The sequence below is a fragment of the Rhea pennata genome, chromosome 5 (assembly GCF_028389875.1).
Source record: "Rhea pennata isolate bPtePen1 chromosome 5, bPtePen1.pri, whole genome shotgun sequence".
NCBI classification, from domain to species: domain Eukaryota; kingdom Metazoa; phylum Chordata; class Aves; order Rheiformes; family Rheidae; genus Rhea; species Rhea pennata.
The window spans coordinates 57156114-57169341 of record NC_084667.1 but is presented as its reverse complement, the minus strand read 5'-3'; the positions used below and the strand labels follow the sequence as shown (position 1 = coordinate 57169341).

The 13228-nt window shown below is 41.7% G+C and overlaps 1 protein-coding gene across 2 annotated transcripts; it reads left to right on the top strand.

The window, feature by feature from the left end:
- The first annotated feature begins 2894 nt into the window (after nt 1-2894).
- Nucleotides 2895-12446, top strand: SLC25A29 (solute carrier family 25 member 29). Of its 2 annotated transcripts, XM_062576676.1 has the most exons (5): nt 2944-2987; nt 4514-4557; nt 6605-6639; nt 9314-9397; nt 10093-12446. In XM_062576676.1, exon 5 carries the CDS (start codon nt 10126-10128, stop codon nt 10834-10836), a length of 711 nt encoding a protein of 236 aa, XP_062432660.1. In that variant the 5' UTR covers nt 2944-2987; nt 4514-4557; nt 6605-6639; nt 9314-9397; nt 10093-10125; the 3' UTR covers nt 10837-12446. The 2 variants fall into 2 exon arrangements, with proteins under 2 accessions (XP_062432659.1, XP_062432660.1); XM_062576675.1 differs by lacking the exon at nt 6605-6639 and having other exon boundaries at nt 2895-2987.
- Nucleotides 12447-13228: the final 782 nt, after the last annotated feature.

The window sequence follows — 13228 nt, the reverse complement described above, 5'->3', positions numbered from 1 at the left end:
TCTCCTCTCCAAAAATTGTATTTTTAGTGCACACATATAGCTCTATACCAATATGCAAAACATTTGATCTAAGTAGTACTATAAAACTGTAAGAACTATATGACTCCCTTCCTTTTATTACAGAGCTCCTATGGAAATCACACCCAAATACTAAGAACTATATGACTCCCTTCCTTTTATCACAGAGCTCCTATGGAAATCACACCCAAATACTAGCACCTATATTAGTATGCAGCTCAGGATCCTCTTCACATACAAACTTTAGACACTCCTTTATATTCATACAACTTTGCCTTGCAAAGCAACTCAAACTGAAAAAAAAAGAAAGCAAGTAAGAAAAAAATTGACAAAAGGGAAACCCCCTGGCAGGACTTGACCCATAATCACTCTTTAGTGGCTTATACATACATTTTCTAGTTGGCCTGCTTGAAATAGCAAACTTGCTACCAATTAACCCTCAATTTTCTCCCTCTTAGTTTATAAGCCACCCCATCTGAAGCACGTCTCTTACACTGGAGTTCAATAGCATTAAATGAGGCTTATTAGGAGCAGTTTGAGCATGCAGGGACTTGACAGACCTTGGGAGATTAGGGCAACCTGGGAGGGGCTGTACAAACACGGACAACACAATCAGAATTGGAGTGATCTTGACAAACTGGAAAATCTTGAAAAAAAAGCATTTGAGCGTGGACCACCAGGAGCAACTGGTGGTGAGAAAAAAAATGGGCAAGTATGAGATAGGGAACAACGCTGTAGGCAGCTGCTCTGCAGAGCAGGATTGGGGCCTATAATGAGCCACAGGCTGACCACAAGTCAAAAAATGTCATGCTATTGGAAGAGGAGAGAAGAGCCAGAAGAGTAAATCTCATACAAACACAGAGGAATGTTATCTGCAAATACGTGAAATAATCTTCTCCCCTTATGTGCTCAGCAGGGTTTTCGGGTCCATTCAAGGAAGTCCAGATCAACTGAAGAAAGTCTAAAGGAGGGTAATAGGAACCAAATGTCTAAAATAATATTCAATATAATTCAGAGAAGGAAAGACTAAGATTTGACTGTTTTAAAATAACTTTAAGAGCGCCTCTTCCAATAGATGAAATAAATTGTTTTTTCCTGATCACTGTGGGTGAACATTAAATTACAAAAGCCTTTTGTTGGTAAGGGTGCTTCCTCTGAGGCAGACTGCCTGGGAGATCAGAGATTTTGAGGAAGAGATTAAGAATACTTTGGCGAGGAATGTTTTGGATTGATCCTTGCAAGCTGATCCTTCCAAGGTTTGAGCCACAAGAGAGATGCATGTAACGGCTGGATTTTCACCTGCAGCACAGTGCACAGAACTGATCCTCTCTGTGCACTCCACAGTGGACAAGGTTCCCCGTAAGTCATTTGCACCTCTACTTGGAGAAAATACTTAGGGAAAAAAAGTCTGAGTTTATGTAACTATTCCATGCTAAGGGCTACCTGTCTTATTTCAAGTGTTAGTTTTAGGTGTATGGGTTCAGAAAAGTTTAAGTTCCCCATTACAAGGTGGGACGTGGAAGGATACAGCAGGTCTGGGTTAGGTATCAGGCAGTTACCAAAGCTGCTAGTGCTCCAGCAAAGGACATGCTTTCCAACCCTCTCACCTGCTCTCTTGTGCATCGTCTGGGTGGGACAGGTACGTGCAATGGGGAATCTAAATGGGTTCTTCACTGTGAGAGTGATGGGGCACTGGAACAGGTTGCCCAGACAGGTTGTGGAGTCTCCTTCTCTGCAGACATTCAAGGCCCGCCTGGCTGCAACCCTGTCTAACATGCTCTAGGTGACCGGGCTGAGCAGGGAGGTTGGATTAGATGATCTCCAGAGGTCCCTTCCAACCTTACTGATTCTATGATATGTGAGCGATTGATTTGATTTGACAGTGTCTGCAGATGAGAAGGAAGTCAAGTGAGACAGTGTCTGTCCTGAGGAGTGGAAGAAGATATGGGGAGGGTCAGGGGCTCATCAAATGCTTCACCTTTCCATCTTACTTTCTTACTAGTTGTAATGCTGGCCCAAGAGCTGCTAAGTTTTCAGAGAGGGTCTCAGGATTTGATCTGCTTTAATGTACTTTCAGGCCTTCTTTAAGTGTTCTTCTCTTTCTATTATTTGTGATCCTTGCACAGAAGGCAAAAGCTAGCTTGATTGTCAATACTTACTTCATGGGAAGTGTTAACCGGCTTCATATCCAGCTGCTACAGCTAGAAAGGGACTGCTGAATGGTGGCAAGAGATGCAAAAACATCTAGCTCCTGTTCTGTTCTGCTTCTGGAACTTACTCTCTAAAAGCTGACTTTACAGGCACTGTGCAGATCATGTTACTCTAACAGTAAGTCTAAACAAAGCTATTTATTGTCTTAGGCCACTAATATTCCCCTTTCTCAGACATCACCTGCAGAAGTACCGAGCAGCTCAATCAGTGCTCCCTTTTGAAACTGTCCCTAGCTCGAATTTCCCATTTAAAGCCTCTGCCATCAGGCACTTTAAACTGGCACCGCTTAGGGGGAAATCAGAGTTAAGGCGAAGCCCCCTCGGGGCGGGTGAAGCACAGCAGCTACGTCCCGGATCCTGCGCTCCGTGCAAGGGCTACTGACCCGGGGCCTCGGCCATCAGCGGGAGCGTCTCGTCCCCGCGGGCCGGCAGCAGCGCCGGGGTCACGGGTGCTGCGCAGCGGGCCGGGCCGCCGGCTCCGGGCCGCCCCCCTCGCCCTTCGCCCGGAGCCGCCCGGCGCGGCCGCCAGTGGCGGCGGGCGGCGGGGGGGAGTTGCCCTGCGCCCGCCGCCCCCCGCCGAAGCGGGGCGGGCCGCGGCGGGCCGGCCCCTCGCCGCGCCGGGGGCGGTAGAAAGGGCGGCGCGGCGCGGCGCGGCGGCGGCAGTGCGCGGCGGGCAGGGCTGGGCCGGGCCGGGCCGGGCCCCGCCGGGGAGCGAGGCTGCCGGCATGGCTCTGGATTTCCTCGCGGGATGCGTCGGCGGTGAGGAGCGGGGATGCGCGGAGGCGGAGGGGGTGCGGGGATTTGCGCGCCGGCGGTGGCGAGGGCTCGGCAGCCTGCGGAAAACCCGCCGCTGCGGGGCTGCGCGGGCCGAGGCGCTCGCCGCAGCCGGCGGGGCCGGGATGGAGCCGCGCCGGTAAACAAGGGAGCGGCGGCGGCGGCGCGGCCTCCGGCGGGCGGCCGCGCTGCTGCGCGGAGCCCGGAGCCGCGGCGCGGGGGCCGCCGCCCGCCGCCGGGGAGAGGCGCAGCGCGGGGCCGCCCGGCGGTGCGGGCGCTGCGGCGAGCGGCCCCGGCGGCCCGCGGGAGAGCGCTGCGGGGGCTGGCGGCCGGCTCGGGGAGCGCTCTGGACTGGAGAGGCTTCTAGCCTAGGGATACCTCGTGAGGAGGGCACATCTTTATCCTATTCTTACTCTTTCCTTTTAAGCATCTGCTTAAGGCCTTTTTTTTCTTTTTTTTTCTTTTCTTTTTTTTTTAAGCAGTTGTTAAATTCCACCCAGGAGAAGAGCTTTTATTCATGCATCCTCTCCCTTGTGTATCTTTTTCATTCTCCTTGCCAACCTGCCGGGGAGGCGGTTTTGCATCTTCCGTCTGACTTCATCCCAGCAATCCCTGTCTTGCAAGGACGGACTCCTACTCCATCAGTCGTTCCGTTGGTCTTTTCACACTGAACACGGGCAGTGCATACAGCTGTTTCTGTGACTTGGACTATCTTGTTCATCTGCTGGCTCTTATAATGTCCTTGAACAACCTGGACTTCTTCATCCTTTTGTACAGGCGTTGAAGGGGCGCTGCCTTTCTGCCACATCTCTTTGGGGACGGGGAGGGAAGCATGGTATCACTCTGCAAGTACGTGAAGGTGCACTGAAGCACTGTTTGTACTTCTTGCTGTTGTCCGAGGTCATAAAGGGATTTAACTTTCACTCGGAGCTAGCAGTCCTGTCTTTTGATGCAAAACGCATGCATTCAGATTACAGTTAACTAATGGATCAGCATATGACTTCCAAAAATTCCTTTGATACTGGAATCAAATGGTTTGGGCAATGAACGTGCCTTCTGCAGGTGCTGCCAGCACATCTGGAAAGGCTGAGGGTAGACAGCAGGTGTTTTCTTGCTCCTTTACAGAAGGAAGCCTCCAGATTTTCTACATTCCCACAGAGTAAAGATGGCAAGCACCTGAAATGTTCTGCTTCAAAGGAAATCTGTAATTTCTGTCCACTGGACTTGTTTTTGATCAGGGCCAGGAATCGCTGTTGCATCTCCCGTGTGACATAGCTTGGTAGTCATACATCTCATCCCTGCCTGGAGCTCAGCAGCTTGACTAAAGCGTAAAGGCATTCAGTACTTGCCTGAGGGCCTGAACTTGGAGTGCTATCTTCTGACTTGCTAGTAGGCTCTTTAGCTGGCCTGTCAGCAACACTGTGTACTTCTACCTAAGATTAGTGTCGCAATAGGACAACTGTAGCTCCAGGAAAAAAGTAGTCATAAATGTGCCATTTGTTTTGTTTCAGGTGCTGCTGGAGTGCTTGTAGGACACCCATTCGACACCGTTAAGGTGGGTTGATTATGAAATACTTTTATCTTTAGGTAGAAAACTTGAAGTTTTTCCAAAGAATGAGAGAGGGAAAAAAATCCCCAGATACTGTAGAAGCTATGACTGAAAGTTTGGAACACACCTCTTGAACTGTTGCTTATAGACTTGCAGAGTTTCCACATCTTCAGAAGTGAAAGTGTTTTTTGTGTATAACTCAATCCAGTAATGTGACACCAGCTGGCCTAAACTACAAATTCATCAATATAATAACCTCAGTGCATTTGAAAAAATGACCTTACATTTAACTTAATTTTGTTCTAAGCTTGTTTCTCTGCAGCTGCTCATCACTAACTGCTAAAACAGCCTATACTTGCATATGCTACTCAAACCTTGGTTACTAGGTTGAAAACTTTGTTCTTATTTTTTCCCAAGCTCCGCTACTTATTCTTTAAGCATTAATTTCTTAGACTAGCCAATGGGTGTACAAATACTCATAGCATAAAGCTTGTCTACGGCCTTTTTCTTCCCTTTAGGAATTATATATTTTTTTTATAACTTTTCAAATTAAAAGTGATTTATTTTCTGACAGTCCTGTAGCAGTAAGCATTATGCATGATTATACTAAGAGTAGCTTAGCTGTTCAAAGCTAATATTTTCTGGAAACTTTTATGGTCCAATGGAAGGCCCTTCAACCAGGACCCCTAGTGTTCAAGCCCATTTTACAAAATGAGATGATGACTTAAGTCACTTTTTGGCAGTCTTATCCAAAGTCTCTCACCAGAAGAATAGAATAGGGACTCCAGTATATTCACTACTAAATTAATACACCAGATCACTTGACTGCAGCAGACAGCAAGCTATAGCTATATTTGGAACATGTCTGCCCTACTGAATTTAGCTGTGCAAAGGGCTGATGATATTACAGAGGTCATCACCATACTGTATATTCTAGCCACATGGTTAAATCAGTGAAGAACAGATTTTCCTAGCTAGTGGATACTAGATCTGTGTGTCAAGTGCAAGCTGTTCAAATAGTAAATACTGTATATATGTTTCTCAGCCTATGATAAATTTGACTATTAGGTAATTCAGTTGAATCCCAGTAAATATTTTAAGGAATTGTATTATCCAGACTTGCACTTCTTAAGGCACTACAGGGAAGGCTGTCTCTCTCGCTCTTCCCCCTCTTCCTGCAAAGTCTTGCGTGCTTAACTTTAGGTGATGGATCATTTCACTGATGCTAGCAAAACTACTAAAATTCTATGCTCAGACTAAAGTTAAGCAAGTGGGCATTTTTTTTTGTTTGTTTTAAGTGGAACAACTTACAGTGCATGAAATTAAACATTTAAGTGTCTCCAGAATTTGGTCTTTAGTACTAGTAGTTCTAGCTGCTGCATTAATGCAAAATGAGAACCATGTTGGCTTCGGAAAAAGCATCCTGATGTACAGTAGAGCAGAAGAGTTTGCCTCCAGATTTTAATCAATTTATTAAATCCAATGTGGCACTCTATTTTAACACCATTAGAAGGGACAGCATTATCTACCCCTTGTTAGAGAAAATACTGTGTTATTAGCTGGCATAGTCATTACTGTATGTAGGAGAAGTAACGCTAAAACCAGTCTCTTAAAAAATAAAGACATTGTGTAAGTTCTTGTGTATGTATGTATATGTTAAGTTTAATCCCCTTTTTTATCGATCTGCAGTGTTTGAAGGGCTAGTTGACAGCCACATTAGATTTTAAGGTTTTAACCTAACTGAACAATGGGAAAGCTGCATAGATCAAGCTAGAATTTTACTTCCACCTTGACTTTAAGGTTTTTTGCCAGAGATCATGTTTCACACAGACCAAATATGAGGGAGGGGAGGGGGATGGTGGGACATGCAAGGAGAGCGACATCTTTGCAGTCGCACTGAGAAACCCACAGCTGAGCTGATCTCAGAAATGGCAAACTCCCTATCCCTGGTTTGTTGATGTAATGTTTAAAATTGCTTTTTTGCTTTTAACTGCCTTTACTTTCTGAGCTAGGGGCTGTCTTCATTAACAGCAAAAGTGTTACTTTGTTGTAGATGACAGATAAGCCTCATCACGGGAGAGTTACCTAGTAAGTATAGCCCAGGTGAACACTTCTGTTTCTCTCAGTCTTAATTTATTCCAAAATGTATTAGTTCAAATAAAAATCTAAAAGATGTATGAAGCTTTTTTCCTTTTTATTTTTAAACTGATGTGTCCCTCTTAAACAGTGATGACATGGAGGGAGTGGGGTTTAAATATCCCTTTTTTTTTTTTTTTTCCTTTTAATGTAAAGTCTTGTTCTGGACCTTCTTTCTGGTATGCATTCCTCCCTTCTACACACAGTAACTCTAAAATGGAGTATCAGGCACAGTGCTGTTAAGCTGTTATCCATTACATATGCTCAAAACTTCATTGCTTAAAAACTTCTAAATCAGTTCACACACTTAAAAAAAAATAAAGTCTTGGATTCCTTTGTACAAGTCTTTAGTGATGATAAATTACAGCATGTTACTACTGGACTTAAATCCTTAGTAACAATGAGTTCAATAAGAAGGAAGCAAGATGAAAGGACATACTGGTCACTGTCAATGAATGGAGTAAAGGGCTTAATGCCGTAAATGATCCACCTTCTTATAGTTATACATGCTAAATAAGAGCTTGTGGAATATGGCACTAATAGCCATCACATAAATAGTTTCATATCCATTTATCACCTTATCTGGCATTTTGCCCACCCATCTACCCCAGGTGATTAGCACTGTGCTCAAATTAAAGATCTGTGGGCTTTTTTTTCATTCTTAGAATTTCAGTACTTTGAGTGTTTAAATCTATAACAAGGCTTAATTGGCCAATATTTCTCAAATTTTTAAGGCAAAAACAATGGAAACTATAGTCAGTAGGAAATACAAGCCATATACAGTATATCACTAATTCTAAACCAAAGACAAGTGTATAGATGAGTTAAAGTAGTAAGATTCTTACGCTGTAATTCTCCCAAGGCCCATACATATGGAAGTCCCTTGACTTCACAGCCTGGTTTTGAAACAATAGCAGTAAAACTGCAAATACACCTTGGTTTGGGGCAAATATGAATGCTTGTTCAGAGTTTATGACTTTGTTTATAGGGCTGTTTCTTGAGCAGTTTTAATAACATCTTCCCTACCCACCCGAAAAAGCCCACCCCTCTACTCAAACCTCACTTTGAGTAACGAAAACTGTTTCCTTTGACTCTTACTGCAAGCCTACTCTTAACTCTAAGAGGTTTTAAAACCCTGTTCTACTTTGAAAGGCTTGATGCGATCATAGTGTTGGGGTATGGCTGGTATACAGCAGTGTGCCTACTAAGGAGATGCAGAAAACTCATTTTGATTTACACAACTTAAAATGACATGCTGTAGTTACGTCAAAAACACTAATACTGGAACATTATTTTTGTTTTTGTTTTTTTTGGTTGGTTGAGGTTTTTTTTTTTTTTTTTTTGCCTTTAAGAATGCTAACCTCAGTATGGAATTCAGACAAACCATGTCCCCAAATCCGTTCTGGATCTTCATCACTTGAGGGGTCTTTCATTGTGGTGGTGGTGGTCCTTGCTTTAGACAAACAGGAATAAAAATGTTTTAAGGTCAGGAATCTCCACATAGACCAGATAATCTTTTCTTTTGTTTAAAATGAGTTGATTTTTTTTTTTTTTTGCCTTGGAGTTGCAGCAGCAGCATTGAATGATTGATAAATATCATCTCTGAGAAATATTAAAGCTCTCCATGCTGGAGACCAAAGACATTTCTAACCTCACCAATATAGCAAAATCAATCTGACTTTATTGAAATATAGGGCTTTGCATGAACTAGGTAGCTTTGAGCCTTTCTCTAATATGTAGAAGACAAATTAGTGGCAAAAAATGAATTTAATGAAATCCTTCATTAAAGGTTAAAAACTGTCTAGAAAATGAGCCTGATACTGTAGCATCGATCTGTCTAGCAGAACATACCATTTCAGTTTTGGAGAAGCCAATTGATTATCTGAGCTGTAAATTAAATAGGAATTATACATTACATTGTGTATGGTAGATGGAACACCTAACAGTAAAAGGTCTGAAACAGCCATCAGAAAGTAACCTCAGAAATCGTTTACTTTCAGCAGTTAAAAAACAACTAAGATTTAAAGGGACAAGTGGGTTTTTTTATTCCTTTTCTTGTGCAGTGTAAGATATGTTAAGAGTCTCTCCCCATCTGCTCTCTGAAATATAAGACCCCAATTAAGCGTCCCAAGTCTGGCAGCCAGAAACGCTATATTCGTTGTCATTGAAAGTCTCAATTTTTCTAAAATCATCCGTATTTCATGATAAACTTGTAAATAAATTTTTATAAAATTCTGTGCACTATCAGGTTTGAAGAGATTATTCCTTAGCATGGATAGAATTATTCTTGGCAGATAGAAAAGAAAGTACTTGTTTTAGCCTGCACTGGACAGCTTCTATCTGAAATTCTAGAGACTGTGTTCCCTGTTGTACTTCCACATACTGTTTTTCTAATTTTTCAGAAAGTTAGTAGTCCTCCTCCCTTCATATTTTTGCCCTGAAAAAAAAATTCAAAACTTTATAGAATATTTTAACTGATTTTGCAAATATGGCATTTTAGTATCCAGTCTGTGCTGTTTCATATGTATACATTGCTATAGCAAAGCTCCATATATGTGCCAGCCACTAGTTTACCAATTACACTGATTTTGACATACAAATCAATATCTGATACAACTTTCTACAGGTTCGTCTACAAGTTCAAAATGTAGAGAAACCTCTCTATCGTGGGACCTTCCATTGCTTTCAGTCCATCATAAAGCAAGAATCTGTAAGTACAAAGTCAATGCCTTTTAAACTTCACATCTTTGTATATTTTGTATCACAAGGGTGGGAAAGCTGTCCAAAAAACCTTCAAATATCACAGAAGAAAACTATATTATGAACCTGACAGCAGAACAGATATTGTAATTGTAGCACACAACTAAGTATTTGACAGCAGAGTTCTCAGACTTGGGTGCTTATGTTCAGAAGTTTGCCAGAAACTTCTTTAGAAAGATCACTAGGCTGGAAGCTTACATTTTGACAAATACTTAACTTTTTAAATAAGATAACTAGTTACTTGAATAAGTAATTTAGAGAGAATACAAGGAATCTAAACAAAGAGTGAATAAATTGTTTTTCTGCTGAACCTGTTAAGACTAAAAGAATGGCCTTAGGCTTTTAGCTATTAAGAAAATTTAGTAAGTGAACTATATATAATTTCTTAGTCGACCAAGATAAAGTTTTCTGGATTGTTTTTCTGAAAACAAGCAGGTATGCATACTGCTGGAAATGTTATATTAAGATGTTTGTGTCTTAGGCAGCAATCAAATTACTGCTTATTGCAAAACAAGATTGTACTGATCTACTGGCTACTTTTAGGACGTTAAAACACAATTAAGAACAGAAAGTCCATTTTCTGGACAGTTTCAGGAGATTATCAACACTATTATTAAATTTTTTTTTTCTTCCTTCTTCCCCTAGGCTTTTGGACTCTATAAAGGTATTGGGTCGCCAATGATGGGGCTTACCTTCATTAATGCACTTGTATTTGGTGTACAAGGAAATACACTTCGTGCTCTTGGAAAAGACACTCCTCTAAACCAGTTTATTGCAGGGTCAGCAGCAGGGGCTATTCAATGTGTCATCTGTTGTCCCATGGAGTTAGCAAAGACAAGAATGCAGCTTCAAGGAACAGGTGAATACAAATTAAAGATGAAGAACTACAAAAATTCTCTGGATTGTTTGATCAAAATCTATCGAAAGGAAGGGCTGAGGGGTATCAACAGGGGCATGGTCTCTACATTCATAAGAGAGACACCAAGCTTTGGCTTTTACTTTCTGACCTATGACTGTATGACCAGATACTTAGGCTGCGAAGCTGAAGACAGTTACGTTATTCCCAAACTGATGTTTTCTGGAGGAATGTCAGGAATTGTATCCTGGCTCTCAACCTACCCTGTGGATGTGATCAAATCCCGGCTTCAGGCAGATGGAGTTGGTGGAGTCACGCAGTACAATGGCATTCTAGACTGTGTCAGAAAGAGTTACCACGATGAAGGCTGGAGGGTGTTTACAAGAGGTCTTACGTCTACGCTTCTCCGTGCTTTCCCTGTTAATGCAGCTACTTTTGCTACTGTCACCGTGTTCCTAATGTATATGAGGTCAGAAGAAGACCTTCGCGAATGTAAGCCAGGCCCAGCAATCCAGCAGCCTTCAAGTTTGTGAACATTACATTTTTGTTCTCTTGATACAAGCCCTTTCCTCTATTTTTTTTTTTTAAGTAAACATTTGACCTGAAGAAGTAGTGTAAATATTCTCTCTGTATAAAAATTCCTGAATGTGTCAAAATTAGGGTTTCATCTCATCACTTGTACAAGCAGCTTATAACTTTACTAAGGAGTTAATATCTAACAGTATCCAAATAAGATGGGGACCTGCCTTTAGAAAGTGGTGTACAGATACTGCTATGTCTCCAGAATAGGTTCTGGAGGTTGTCATAGAAACCAGAAATCAGGTTTTCTTTCACGCATGTTCTGAGTGACTGAGTTGAATTGAATGTAGATGTGTTTTCAGAAAAAAAAATTAATATGATGGGAATGATTATAGTCCTCTACAGTGAAGTGGGGGGTGGGGGGGAGGGGAGGAAATTAAATGTTGATGGCATTTTGTAGGTAACCTTGAACTGTTGAAGACATGGAAGAACATCCAGCTAGCCATGAGTTTTATTTTTCACTGCTTTTATGTCAGTGGTTTAATAGCATCTTTGTTCATATTGGTTTGCTAAGAACTGATTTGTTCCTAAGCTACTCTCTCACCTTTCAGCTTTGCATGAATATCTTAAGTGCAGGGTTAGCATCTATACTCATGTCCATTTGCTCCTTCAAATTTGAAGGCTAGTAAGGATTTAAGGTAACTCAAAGCTAGCAAGATTCATGTTCTTTGCTTTCACCTCCATCTCTTATTTGCTGGGTGCACAGAACGTATTAACCAGCTTCAGCACAAGTAGACTTTGTTCCCCAAAGTTTGTAACACTGATTTCTACACAGCACTAGCTGATATATTGCACATCTAGAGAAGTGGTACAAAGTCCTACCTATATGTTATTGCGCAAAACTTAGTGCATGCAATGCTAGCTTAGCAGCTTTAGGTGCTTCAGAAATACATACATCTTTAGCAGTGGAGGTTTCATACCTTTCCAGAAAATAGGGACGCAAGTGTCTGAAATGGTTAATGTTCAATGCACTTGCATTATGAGTTTAAACAATACTGGTTTTAAGTGTTTAGTTACAGTGCTACTGGAAGGAAAATTGAAAAGGGTTTTGGAGAATCTTCTTGTTACATTAATCTGCTTTATTTTTAGCAGTCTGTTCAAGAGGGATTACTTCAGTCTAAGAGCTATAAACAGTTATTTAACATTTGGATTAAGAACCACACACATTTGACACAAATAGCCAGGAGAAAGCAGTGCATGTGTGGGGGAAAAGGGAGCCTTTCAAAAGCATCTAGCTAGCTCAGTAAGCACTACTTACTACACTTTTGCTTGGGACATGTGCAATACGGGTTTAATTTAGATTGATTTTCTAAAGAAACCTCAATTCACAGCATTTTGCACTGTAACAAAGTATGCTGGAGAAACCTGTAAAACTGGTATGTCTTTTTATACCTTGGAGGTATGTTGGATGTTTTAGTGCCTACTTGCACTGAGATTCAAATTGAATGTTAAACATCTCTACTAAGCTGCATATGCACAACAATTCAAAGCAAAGACAATTTACACCTTTGTACAGTAGTCTGTAATTATTGTATATAAAACTGAGGGAATAAATTTTTAAAAATTTTTTGACTTCAATTCTTTAATGTTTACTTGGGTGCCTCTTCCTTATTTTAAAAGCAGCTTGCAAGAGAGTAGTGTTTCTGGCTTTTACCTGAAGAAACTTGTTCTCCATCTGCTTTCCACATACCACCAGGAAGGAAAGTCCCTTGAGTATATCAATTTGTTGAAGTAAACAAGGGAAGTTGCCTGAACTCACGTCTTCAATTTATTTTATTTCATTTTATTTTTGCAAATACCTTACTTGTTGAAGGTATTATGGCAGTATACTCAGAGTACAATCCTACTTTTAGAGCTAGCAAATTGGCAGGGTGTTTGATCCCTTCATACTCTGAGTTTATGCAGTCCAGGTTATGTTGATCTGGACCAAGGCTGCACAACTGCAGAAGTCAAGGCTCGTACTAGATTCACATCAGAATCTAGTACCCAGTCTGCCAAGGGAGCTGTTCACCCCTGAATCAGGGTAGTGCTCAGCTCAGAGCTGTGTAAGTTTGATTAGTAGCTTTACACTCTGTAGTTTCGTTAACCTTCAACATTTTTATTCTATGCCTATTCAGTTTTTCCTGCCACTTCCACCTGCATTCTGTTCAACTGCCAGAGATGGTCTCTTTAAAGGGTACGTGCTACACTTGGAGTTCTTTCCTCTTACTGAGGTGATAATTAGGTCTCAGCACTGTATTTTTGTATTCCCAGTTTAGACTTACTCTGACCAGACTGTAATAGAGCAATTAGCCCTCAGAGAAAAGCATCGATATTCCAAATGAAGAAGCCGAAGCTGGATGATGG